The 13,626-nt window shown below is 39.4% G+C and overlaps 1 protein-coding gene across 1 annotated transcript; it reads left to right on the top strand.

The window, feature by feature from the left end:
* On the top strand, positions 290-12,267 carry LOC102186299 (guanylate-binding protein 1). Its single transcript, XM_018045715.1, has 10 exons — positions 290-483; positions 3,100-3,227; positions 4,386-4,495; positions 4,771-4,967; positions 5,551-5,793; positions 6,611-6,891; positions 8,798-9,010; positions 9,654-9,756; positions 9,999-10,192; positions 11,540-12,267. Exons 1-10 carry the CDS (start codon positions 294-296, stop codon positions 11,654-11,656), a joined length of 1,776 nt encoding a protein of 591 aa, XP_017901204.1. The 5' UTR covers positions 290-293; the 3' UTR covers positions 11,657-12,267.

The following is a 13,626-nucleotide window of genomic DNA, read 5'->3' as shown; positions in this document are numbered from 1 at the left end:
TGAGCTACTTTGATAATACTTCTCCAGTTTTCAAAAGGAAACAGATTTTATCTCATATATCTCACTGTTGACATAAATGGCCAGGGTTTTTTGTGACTGGCCAAAAAATCACCAGATGCATTAGGATCATCTTTCTCTTTGCTGATGTTAACTGTGTTAACTAGGCACACAGTTATATTGTGGGGATTTTGACATTCCTCCTTCTGAACGCAAAATAACCTGATGAAGACTCTTCATCTGTTTAGACTGGAAATTCTAATTCATCCCATCTCTTCCCTTTCAGGCAAGGTGACATGGCCTCAGAGGCCCACATGCCAGGCCCAGAGTGCCTCGTTGAGAACACTAATGGGCAACTGCTGGTGAATCCAGAAGCTTTGAAGATCCTGTCTGCCATCAGGCAGCCTGTTGTGGTGGTGGCTATCGTGGGCCCCTACCGCACAGGCAAGTCCTACCTGATGAACAAGCTGGCCGGGAAGAACAAGGGTGAGTGGCCCCAGCAGAGCCCAGCCAAGTCCCTTCTGTCCACCCACACTCCCAACATGCAGCACAGTGATGTGAGGAGAGAAAGTTAGAGACCTGGGAGGGACATTGAAAGCTAGCTTTCAGTCCACAGCTATGTTCTTATCATCACTACGACCTGTATCAGATCACAGCTCTTTGCACTTTGTCTTAGTTTCTTTCTCCAAAGCACAATTTTTTCCTTTCCTAGAAAGACAGATGTGGTAATAAAAAATAAGTAATTTATGTAATAATAAACCACAAGACATTTACAGAAATATTCATGTAGTGGGAGCATTTCTATTGATCTTTAAGATGTAAAATGTTTAAATCTGTATCGGTGATTCTTATTTCTTTTCCTGTTTTTAACTGTTGTTAAGTTACACATGGGCTTCCCCAGTGGCTCAGCAGGTAAAGAATCCACCTGCAATGCAGAGATGCCAGAGACCCGGGTCTGATCCTTGGGTAGGGAAGACGCCTGGAGGAGGGCCGGGCAAGAATACATGCCAGTATTCTTGCTGGGAAAATCTCATGGTCAGGGGAACCTGGTGGGTTACAGTCCATGGAGTTGCAAAGAGTCAGACACAGCTGAAACGACTGCACATGCCCTCATGCAGGATACACATACATGAAATTTACCACAAAATTTACCATTGTAACATTTTTAAAAATTCCGTGGTATTAAGTACATTCACACTGTTGTGTAAACATCACTAACATCCATCTCTGTAAATTTCCCCCAACAGGAATTCTATACCCCAATAAACAAAAATGCCCCAGGCTTTGACAACCACAATTCTATATTATCTATAAATTTGACCAGTCTTGGAATCTCATGTAAAGAATCATACATTATTTGTCCTTTAGTGATAGGTTTATTTCGCTGAGTGTGATGTCTTCAAGGTCCAACAATGTTGTAACGTGTATCAAATTCTCTTCAATTTTAAGACTGAGTAATTGTATGTGATACCCATTTGCTTATCCAGTCATCCAATTTATGGACATTTGGACTGTTTCCTCATTTTGGCTACTGTGAATAATGTTACTAAGAACATGGGCGTTCAAATATCTGTTCTGTCCCTGCTTTCACTTCTTTTGGGTATACACCAAGAAGTGGAATTGCTGGATCATATGATCTTCTATGCTAAGCTTTTTAAAGAAATCACCATATTATTTTCCACAGAAACTCTACCATTTTACATTCCCATCAGAAACACACAATGGTTCCAATTTCTCCACATTTTCCCCAACATTTGTTTTAGTCTTTTGATAATGGCCATCCTAATGGGTATGAAGCAGTATCTCATTGTGGTTTCTTACAGTAAAAATTTTTTTAATATTATCAAATTCATTCAGTGTCAAATTTTCCAACTTCATTATAAATATCAATTAATTTTCAGGATTCACATAAGCTATATGCTATGTTTTGTTGCTTTTTTTCGAAGTACGGTTTATTTACAATATTGTGTTAGTTTTAAGCATACAGCAAAGTGATTCAGCTATATACACATATATATTTTTTCAGGTTATTTTCCATTGCAGGTTGTTTTAATACATTGTGGTTTTGCTTAGTGCTTCCCTAATGACTAGTAATGTTGAGGATCTTTTCATGTGTTCATTGGTCTTTTGAATAATTTCTCAGGAGAAATGTCTATCAAGTCATTTGCTCAGTTTTGAATTGGGTTGACCTTTAATTTATTTGTGTTAAATTGTAAGACATTTATATATTCTGCATATCAATCCTTTATCAGATTTATGACTAGCAAATATTTTCTCCCAATTTGTGTGTTATCTATTGAACTCTCAATAGTGTCCTTTAATCAGAGAAGGCAATGGCACCCCACTCCAGTACTCTTGCCTGGAAAATCCCATGGGTCAAGGAGCCTGGTAGGCTGCAGTCCATGAGGTCGCTAAGAGTCGGACACGACTGAGCGACTTCACTTTCACTTTTCACTTTCATGCATTGGAGAAGGACATGGCAACCCACTCCAGTGCTCTTGCCTGGAGAATCCCAGGGACGGGGGAGCCTGGTGGGCTGCCGTCTATGGGGTCGCACAGAGTCGAACACGACTGAAGCGACTTGGCAGCAGCAGCAGTGTCCTTTGATACATAAGTGTTTTAATTTGGATGAAGTCCAACTTATATATTTTTATTGCTATTTATATTTTTGGTATTTTTCCAAGAAATCTTTGCTAAATGCAATATTGTGAAGTTTTCTCCTGTATTTTCTTCTACGACCTTCATAGTTTTATTAATAGCTCCTAAGGTCTTTGATCCATTTGGGTTAAATTTTGTAGAAGGAAAGCTTTCTCTCTTTCATTGTTGAATATTATGTTGGCTGTATTTTTTTTTTTATATGACTCCTATTATGTTGAGATTTTCCTTAAATTTCTAGCTTGTTGATTGTTTTCCTCATGAAAAGGTTTTGCATCTTTTTAAGTATTTGATATTCTAATTTTCCTATTTCTCTGATTGTAAGTAAGATTAATACTTGTTGTGGTTTCAGTTTTCCTAAACTTGATTTTGTTAACTTGCATCCCAACTTCCAGAACCACCTGATAGTAGAATTCCACCCTCTCTTTTCCCCATGCCCCCTTGCAGGCTTCTCTCTGGGCTCCACAGTGCAGTCTCACACGAAGGGCATCTGGATGTGGTGTGTGCCTCATCCTAAGAAGCCAGACCGTACTCTAGTTCTGCTTGATACTGAGGGCCTGGGGGATGTGGAGAAGGTAAGGAATGAGGTTCCAGTTTGGACTAAGCCCTCGTGTGTGAATGTCCTCTACACTTTCAATTTTCCTTTAAATAAGACCTTTGTTTAACCATGTTTTTTCATTTCTGTTTATATGCTATGAAACCAAGTTAGGAACCAGGGGTTAGGAAAATATTCACAAGGAGAATCCTAGAAGAAGAGCATAGTGGTCAGTAAACAGTATCCTAATTAACAAAAAGCTATAAGCTAAGCCTGGAGAAGGCAATGGCACCCCACTCTAGTACTCTTGCCTGGAAAATCCCGTGGATGGAGGAGCCTGGTAGGCTGCAGTCCGTGGGGTTGCTAAGAGTTGGACACAACTGAGTGACTTCACTTTCACTTTTCACTTTCATGCATTGGAGAAGGCAATGGCAACCCACTCCAATGTTCTTGCCTGGAGAATCCCAGGGATGGGGGAGCCTGGTGGTCTGCCATCTATGGGGTCACACAGAGTCTGTCACGACTGAAGCGACTTAGCAGTAGCAGCAGGATAAGCTAAGCCAGATAACACAGATGCATAAAGGGAGTACAGATAAACTCAAAGTGATGAATTTTATCCTGCAAAGAACTTTAGTTAGGGATTTAGGTTTCAAAGCCCCATACCCTTGGCTTTAACTTTAAAGTCTGTCAGTAACTCAGTGACTTTTTAAAATTATTTGACCTTTTAATCTCAGCTTTCTGATCTGTAAAACAGGTGTATTAGATCTACATTTGCCTCATAGTATTGTCTGGAATGTTTATAAGAAATGGGAAGTGTGAGGTGAACAACAATATCCAACTGAGATAGAAACAAGTATTAGTACCCTAATATTAAGACAATTTTTTCTGTAAAAATAAAGAGAAAAATTAAATTTAAATTACGTTTAAGACCTTTGACTGCCCACCCACAATGACTATTTGCTTTGCCGTTATCTACCAATTATCATAAGAGGGTCTAATGAGAATCAGGGTAAAACAAAACACATTAGAAAACTATTCAAAGCCATTTTTGCTTGGATTTGGTTTTCTTTGTCACCAGTCTTGAAAGAAAAAAAAAAAAAAAAAACTCTAGTTACATGAGCATCCTTTTACTACTGCTGATCAGGAAAGTGCCATAAGAGTCAAACACAGTCCTGGTAAAATATGTTCTGATTTCCAGGGTGACAACCAGAATGACTCCTGGATCTTTGCCCTAGCAATACTCTTGAGCAGCACTTTTGTGTACAATAGTGTGGGAACTATCAACCAGCAGGCCATGGACCAACTGCAGTATCCTTTTGGGATCCAAAGCACATCAAAGTCAGAGGGGAGACCAAACTTTAAAAAACAGCTGACTAACTATGAATCCTGGTGAAAACAAACATGAGAAATATAAAAAAGAATTCAATGGCAAGGGGAAAATCCTATAACCTACTGAAGAACTGATACTTGGGATCCTTGGGTTAAGAACAAAGGAGAAACAAAGGTTTTGTATGTGGAACTAATATAGGATTGGGGAGGAGTTACTGTTCATTCATGCCAGTTTTCCTTATTTTGCTACTCAGCTATGTGACGGAGCTGACAGATAGAATCAGGGCAAGATCCTCACCTGATGTGGATGGGGTTGAGGATTCAGCTGACTTTATGAGCTTCTTTCCAGACTTTGTATGGACACTGAGGGATTTCTCCCTAGACTTGAAAGCAGATGGAGAGGCCATCACAGCAGATGAGTACCTGGAGAATTCACTCAAGCTTAGGAAAGGTAAAGGGGACTTAGAATTGGTAAACAGATGACAAAACACTAAAAACTATTGTTCCTTAGTTTTCTGTCAACAGTCGTCTTCTACCTCTAGTTTCTATTGCTTCTCAAGGGGTGATTACTAAGAAGTAATGCTTGTTTACTATCTGAATAATAGATTTGGCTTTAGATTATTTTTCTCCCTGTTCTAAGAGTAAACTTTTTTTTCTTTCACCTTGCCCTGTGCTGTGATTAGATTGATATAATCCATGCTGAGGGCTTGTGGTGCTGTAATTAGCAAAAGAGTAGAATGGTCATTTATTTGAAGAAAAGAAATACAAGCATGAACCCTGCACAGCTCAGGGCTGGTAAAGGATTGCCACAGGCAAATGTTGTTCAATCTAGCCTGCCAGTTGGTTTTGTAAGTAAGATCTTATTGGAATAATGTCATACCCATTTATTTATAGTTTGTCTATGACAGATTTTAGGCTACAATAGGAGATTTAGACCATCTGGCTTGCAAAGTCTAAAATATTTACTGTTTGACCTTTTATGGGAAATATTTGCAAGATCCTACATTAGGCAAATTCCTTTTTTCTTCCTCCAGGTACTAGCCCGAAAGATGAAACTTTTAATCTGCCTCGACTCTGTATCCGAAAGTTCTTCCCAAAGAAGAAATGCTTCATCTTTGATCGGCCCACTGATAGGAAGAGATTGGGCCAGCTTGAGAAACTGTGTGACGATGAGCTGGATTCTGAATTTGTGCAACAAGCTGCAGCCTTCTGTTCCTACATCTTTAGCAATTCCAAAACTAAAACTCTCTCAGGAGGCATCAAGGTGGATGGACCTCGTGAGTCCTCTTCCCAGTCTTCACTCTCACTGTTAAGACTAGAGGATGGTGTGATAACATCCATGTAGCTTCAACTTTGAAAAGTGCACATCTACTGCTATTATCGTGATAAATTCTAGGTGGCACCAACACTTCTGATGGGTTTATTAGTCAGACTTCATAGTTGAGAAAAGATACAAAAGGCAAAGAATAAAAGCTCTGAAAGCGGACAGTTGTCCTAGTAAACTGGACCTGCCCTGTCCAACATGGCTGTCCATGGACAGGTATGTCTATCTAAATTTAAACGTAGCTAATAAAAAATATAGAAATTTAACATTCTCATCGCACAGCTATGTCTCAAGGGCTCACACCTATGTGAGGCTAGTGTCTCCCACCCTGGACAGCATGCACAGAATACTTCCAACATCACAGAAAGGTCTCCTATAACGCTCTGCTAGAATAAGCAAAATGGAGGACTCATTTTGATTTGCTCCACAAATATTAATCAAATGTTTCCCATGGACTTACCAGGGTTGATAATACAGACACAAATGAGAGAGAGAGATGGTTTCTGGCCTAACAGTACCTGCAGATGAAGTAAATGTACTCAATAAACACAAAGGGTTCTCAACCATTGAAGTATGTATACCACCCGAGGATCTTGCCAAAGAGAAGGGTCTAAGTCAGTCAAACTGGGGCAGAGGCTGAGAGTCTGCATTTTTAGCAAGTTTTCAGCTGATGCTGTAAAATAAATGGTTGGTAATAAACAACATTAGAATTAGAATAGAGAGTTCCTCACTCTGCCTACAGTAAACATCATCATTGTTCTCTATTGTAGGTCTAGGGACCCTGGTGCAGACCTATGTCAATGCCATCAGCAGGGGGCATCTGCCCTGCATGGAGAATGCAGTCCTGGTCTTGGCTGAGATAGAGAACTCGGCCGCAGTACAAAAGGCCATTGCCCACTATGACCAGCAGATGAGCCAGAAGCTCCAGCTGCCCACAGAAACCCTCAAGGAACTGCTGGACCTGCACAGGGCCAGTGAGAAAGAGGCCACTGAAGTCTTCATGAAGAGTTCCTTCAAAGACATAGACCAATTATTTCAAAAAGAATTAGTGGTAATTTTTTTCTCCGGTTTATACATATTAGGCTCTTGTAAAGTATTACTAAAAAATGAAATATGTGTTTATTTTGTAAAAAGCAATTTTGCTAAACATTATTTGTTATCATAAGAGGAACCAGTTTTATATATGATATACTTTATTACGAGGCATTGAAACTTTTTTCTTTCATGAATAAACTAATAATCTTCCCTATAATTTCATTACATGCATACAAGTAATAATCAGAACTTCTAATCAAATCACAGACTCATTTTTATCAGACTGATTGGATATTTTTGCCGGGGTCCAGCCCTGGTGGATCCAGGGAATTCGAAGGGTGGACGGCGTTGGCGTGGAAAGACTTGTTTATTGATTGATATAAGATTAGACTATAGCGTAGTAGGAAGATTAAGTGGAGGAAGAGGGCTGAATAGCTTGGTTTACGCAGAAGGCCAATAAAATTCCAGACAAGGAATTTGCACCATCTACGTTGGGCCACTGGCACCCGCTTGAATATCTAAGGGTGCCTTGCCTTAAGCTCCCTTTCGTGCGGGTCTTAACAGCCAGGGCGAGTAAGTAGACCTGGCGAGCCTCCGCGCCCCAGGTGGAGATTCAGCCTGAAGTTAAAGTAAAGAGCAGAGAGAGGGAAGGGAGAGAAGAAGAGAGAGAGAAAGACACGGGGGGGAGCCAGAGTCCCAAGAAACCAGGCCGAGAGACTAGTTCGAGAAACTGGCCCGAGAAGCTGGTCCCATCCTTTATTGTTCAGAAGGCCTTTTATACTTTTGATAAAATATGGAGATCAATGGGTAACACAAAATTATGTAGCGTTCGCAACCCAGATTCTTTCCTTTTATCATTTTGTATACAAAAGGTCTCAGGTGATTTACATTATCTTTTGGCCAAGAGGCTTGTTAACAGTTTTTGGCGCTCTTCCTTAATGAATGTTAATTTTGTTTCCCCTGAAGTGTTTTTCTTTAATCTACATCTCCTTAAAGCACTAAAGTTACATCTCTATAGAACAAAGGTGCAGTGGGTTATAACAAAGAAGGTACTTAACTCAAAGATCTAATGTTGCTAATACCAGGTCTACTACTTATTTTTCTATATACCAACTATATCTAAAAACAAAGGATATGAAAATTTGGCAGCAAGTATTGACTCAACAAATGAAACCTTTAATCAGTCCTATTCTAAAGATTTTGACTCCTCGGAAGCCCCTACATTCCTAGGATGTTTTAAGCTTCCTGTGCCTCCTGCGGTCAGGAGGCCTCAAGCAATCACATGAGCAGCTGTATGAGTCCTGCAGGCAGGCTAGAAAGCCATCAGAGGGGTTTTTGGATTGAAACACTCTTTCAAATGCAGAAGACTAAAGCCCTGAATTGACTTTTTCCAGAAAATGTCAGAAGAGTGGAAAAGCAGAGCACAAAAACCGGCAGATTTTTGTTGGGGTACATGCTTAGGAATTTCCAGAGGGGCCCCTGGAGTCTGAGCACGCCTTTCGTATGTCAGCTTCCTTCCTCATGACCTTGTCATGGGCGGGATTCCTCACACTGGCTTCCGGCATATTTTGGCCAAAAGAAAAGAATATTTTATTCTTAGTTATCCATGAGCAGGTTTATATTGAGTTACATTTATTCCACATGTAATCATTTGTCCAGTTGGAAAATTAGGAGTTTTCTCCAAAGATGAAGGATGTAGCTAGTAATCTCTGCTCCGAAGGTTACCCTCATGGAGAAAGGGGCTTCTGTAGAAAGTCAGGATCAAGAGGAAGGATATGATTTTGTTGCATTTCTGTGAGTTCTTCTAGTGGTCACAGACATTTTTTACTTTTGTGTTTTTGAGAAGCTTTTCCAGAAATTTGGAGTTCAAGCTAATCTCTTTTAATTCCTCTGTTTATTAATACTTATATTTTACATTAAAGGCCCAGCTAGATAAAAAGCGAGATGACTTTTGTAACCAGAATCTTAAAGCATCAGAAGATCATTGCTCTGCTTTACTGAAGGATATTTTCAGTCCTCTAGAAGAAGATGTGAAACAGGGGATTTATTTGAAACCAGGGGGCTATCGCCTCTTCATTGAGAAGATGCAAGAGCTGAAGAAGAAGTATGCTCAGGAGCCCAGAAAGGGCATACAGGTAACCAAGTTTGATTCTGGGAAGCTACTGATGCCTCCTTGAGGTGACAGTGTGATGACGTGTGTTGTACACAGATGCGCAATTACAGGACCAACGTCATTCAGGCTCTCATTCTATAAACACGGACAGGGAGCCTGTTACACCAGGTATAACCAATGTGCTTATACAAGAGCATACCCTAATTTAGCAATTGAGTTATCAACTGGATTACCAGATGTATCCAAAAATTCAAATAATGTCATCATGTATCTCTCCGCCTGTGGCTGCCCCCAGCCCTACACTTCCCTCCCTCCCATTCTCCCTCTATCCACTTTATTCAGATCCACTTTCTCCATGATGCCTTTATTCTCCAACAAGCTCACCCCATAAGGGACCACAGCACCAACAGCTCCAGAATCAGAGCCCTCAGTTTACAAGCACAGAGAATCACTATATACATGTATATCAATCTCTTAAAAAGGATTCTGCTCAGGAGGGCACCTTGCTTGGCCAGTCTGGAGCATGTGCTCAGCCCAGTGACAGGGAATCTGATCACCAGGTACACCAGGGCCAAGAGGAGCAGTTCCTAGAGGGAAAGGTGGAAAACATGAATAAGTGTTTACAGTCATTTCCTACTACTAACCCCATTATGTCCGGGTCCCAGGCTGAGGAGATTCTTCAGGAATACTTGAAGTCCAAGGAGTCTGTGACTGATGTAATTCTACAGACAGACCAGACGCTCTCAGAGAAGGAAAAGTCGATTGAAGGTGAGGAGCAAGTCAAGAGACTAGACAGCCTCAAAAGCTCTTTAAAGTTCTAACTAATTCAGCTAGGTGAACCGAGGAGCCTTAAACTATAGCAACATGAGAAAAGATGTCTCTTATTTGCTGATATCTTTTCTGAGTAGGGTGTATGCAGCAGGTAGCAACAGTGATAGGGAATTGTAGATGGAAGAAAGAAGCAACTTGGTCTCCACATACATTTTTATTTTCCCCCTTCCTCCTGACAGTGGAACGTGTGAAAGCTGAATCTGCACAGGCTGCAGCAAAAATGTTGGAGGAAATGCAAATAAAGAACCAGCAGATGATGGAACAGAAAGAAAAGAGCCATCAGGAACATGTGAAACAACTGACTGAGAAGATGGAGAGGGAGAGGGCCCAGTTATTGGAAGAGCAGGAGAGAACTCTTGCTCTCAAACTGCAGGTATTTAAGTGCAACACCGTGAGGTTCCTGTTCTGTTTTCCCTCCACACTCCCTGGTCACAAATGTGGCCCTGCAGTGAGAACCTGGAGCCCAGAAGAAGGACCTTGCATGCTTACTTGTCCTTTTCAATCCCTGTTTGTCTGCCTGAACTGGTCCCTACAGTGTCTTGTTACTAAAAGATTTTACTTGCAGTTATGTCATACCTAGTCTTTTATCACTGTATCTGTCAATCAGGGTAGCTGTTATCTGTTAGGGATTAAAAAAAAAAGGTCTTATCCATATCAAAGCAAGACCTGTCATGTCCCTAATACTTAGGAGATGGAAGAGAGGTTCAGACAACACTAAATAACTTATATAGGGTCACAATGCTTGGGAAGATATCTGAACTGTCTTCACCATTTAGAGGGATCCATGATTTTTTTTTTTTTTTCTGTCACATCTGGTATGACCTTTAGCTATAAGAAATCCTTCATAAGCAGAAGGACTCCTTAACTCACACTGCTGTGTCTATCTGTCACTCCTACTGGTTTCCTATGCCCTGCTCCTAGTATGTGTTGAGCTGTGCAGAAATCCAGTATGGTCAAGTCTGGGACCCTGATTCCCTCACCTATATTTTGGTCCTTCTGCCACCAAGTTGTGGAAGCTTAGGCCAAATTTCCTGTTCTAAGATTCAGACAATGTATCAGATTTTGGAAATCCTTCTATTTCTGTGTTATGTGTGTATGCGTGTGTTATAAAAAATAAAAATGCATAGAGAAGACTCAAAGCCAAACATTTCACTAGGTTGTCCACAAAGATTGTATACAAACAATGGGAGAAAAAATTAAGACTACTAATTGAGATTTATCAACATATCAGGATGAGCTTATGTTAGGAGATACAAGTCAAAAATCTTTCTTAACTCAGGGACACTCAGGAAAAGCAATCACAGAGATAGAAGACTTAAGAGAAAGTATAATGAAAATTAATGATAGAGAAAATTTCAAGAAGAAATTAAATATTTTTGAGTAACATCGAAACTTACATTATCATATGTAAAATAGATAGCCAACGGGAATTTGCTGTATGGCTCAGGAAACTCAAACAGGGGCTCTGTATCAACCTAGAGGGGTGAGACAGGGAGGGAGATGGAAGGGAGTTTCAAAAGGGAAGGGATATATGTATACCTATGGCTGATTCATGTTGAGATTTGACAGGAAACAGCAAAATTCTGTAAAACAATTATCCTTTGATAAAAAATAAATAAATGAAAAATTAAAAAAAAATCCTTGAATGTGGAAACTAGATAGTAGTTAGAGATTTACTTAATGATATACACTATTCAATTTCCATTTGTATTTTTTTTAGGAACAGTCCCGACTACTACAGGAAGGATTCCAAGAAGAGACCAGACGACTTCATAATGAAATACAGAATCTCCAGAAGAAGATGAATAAACCAAAGAAGGGGTGTTTCCTAGGCTAAAGAATTAAAGAATAGAGCTTTCCAGGTCACTCTTATTCAAGGCATTACTCAAGAAGTTTAAAACTAAGAAAAGCATCACCATAATTGATAATATTTAGGTTTCACATTTTCACTACACTAAAATTTGCAAAGACATGCAGTTCTATAATTGAAGTCATGTGCTTCTTCCTCACAATATTGTAAACTGTGTAGCAAGATGCACTTTACCTCTGTGCCAGCACAGGAGGTATCGTAAGTTGGTACCACCCTGGAACTTCTTCTTCCAGATGACCACTAGTTAGACAAGTGGATACTGAGCAAAGTCTTAGGTCAAAGTCTTGGGACATAGTTGGTCATGAGTTTGACCAAATGCACAAGAGGTTGGGAAGAACCATTCTAGCTTCTAGTAAAGGCAGTATATGGTGTCCCATTGTTTCAAGACAGCACCGTCTGTCAGTAGTGATGTGACCCCTGGATACCTGGAATGGGCAGTGGTTACTGGTGAATCCCAAGCTAAGGCAAATCACCTTGTATAGTGATCTAGAAGGTCTACAGAATTTCCACAGGAAGATGGAAGAAACCATTAGCATGATTATAACTTGGATCATAAATAAATGAGCTAAAAAAGGAAACTTTCCCTTCTTGTTCATTTCACCCAGATTATAATTTTGATTACTCTAATTAATAACTTTAATGGGACACTTTAGAACTTTAAGTGACACTAGACTAAATATAGTAACAGGAAGACAATTATACATTGTCTTTGTAGCCATTTAAAACTTGCAAAGATGAGCTTGAAATGATGACAGATAATGTGTTAGAAAACTGAGCTAAATTAATTATTAAATTGTTCATTACCCTGAAGTTTAGGCTACTGTTTCCCAATTCTTGAGTCACATCCCCCAAGAGAATATGGGTTGTTTTTGATTTTTTTGATCAGTAAAATAATACTCTTGGTATTACTTAGGACTTTATCACAACTGTCAAAAGCTCTAGGTAAGTGCTTAAAACTTCTTAGAGCAATGAAGAATTATTTCAGTTTGGAAGTAAAAATGTAAAATGTTGAACTTTACATTTCTGATTTTTTATAGTTTTTCACCAAAAAAGTATAATATTTTCGTTTATATAGCCATGATTGGCTAATGTTTTTGGAAAATCTGGGATAGTAACTATTCATGAGTATGTCCTCAATTCTGCCATAAAGCAACCACAGATGATACACAAATGGATGGTATGCCTGTTTTCCAAGAAACCATTGTTTTAAAATTCCGCTGGCACTCAGAAGCCATAATTTGCAGACTCTTGCTTTATATAATAGAAACATTCATCAAAGTTTTTCACATCTGCTTTATGTTCCTTGCATTTGTAAGGAATATAGGGATTACATAGCATATGTTAGTATTGTGAAAAAGATTATGCAGTGTTTCAAAATATTACATGATGAGAGAAAAGCAGGGAAGCAGCTAGTGCCCCTGAATCTACATTAATAAACCTGCTTGTTCTGGTTGCCTTGGGACCTTTTTTTCCATTGAATCTTCCCTTCATTTCCCATCTGCATGGAGAATGCCTCCTTCCACAGTTAGGCAAGTGCTGATAAGTAGTAGTTTTTTACTCATAATGCAGCTTCATAGGGGACCGCGTGAGACTCAAGCATATTAAGTGGAGTATTTATGTAAATTCACTCTGTAGTTCCCATACTGCACTGCAACAAAGGAGTAAACCAAATGCATTCTTATCAGTTAAACTTCATGGTAGAAAAGAATAACTCTGCATTCAAAACCTAGTAGTGGTTTCTTTGTTAATCATTTAAAAATAAGAAAATTAAAGCTAAACAAAACTAACTCCCTTTCTAGTTTTGTGGCATGAGTTTCTATACCAGATTATAAGCTATATCAGTAAATAAACTAAACTCCATACATTGCAGAATTAATGTAACTTCTATAAACTATACATTTTTATCTGCCTCTAGAAGATCAAGCAGGCATTCACAA

This window comes from Capra hircus, chromosome 3, assembly GCF_001704415.2.
Source record: "Capra hircus breed San Clemente chromosome 3, ASM170441v1, whole genome shotgun sequence".
NCBI lineage: Eukaryota > Metazoa > Chordata > Mammalia > Artiodactyla > Bovidae > Capra > Capra hircus.
This window is presented reverse-complemented; position numbering and strand designations above follow the sequence as displayed.

Excerpts from the sequence above, each read along its gene's own strand:
- LOC102186299 (XM_018045715.1), top strand. The coding sequence starts at position 294 with ATGGCCTCAGAGGCCCACATGCCAGGCCCAGAGTGCCTCGTTGAGAAC. Across the intron at positions 3,228-4,385 it reads GCCTGGGGGATGTGGAGAAG|GGTGACAACCAGAATGACTC; the intron begins GTAAGGAATGAG and ends TCTGATTTCCAG. Across the intron at positions 5,794-6,610 it reads CATCAAGGTGGATGGACCTC|GTCTAGGGACCCTGGTGCAG; the intron begins GTGAGTCCTCTT and ends TCTCTATTGTAG.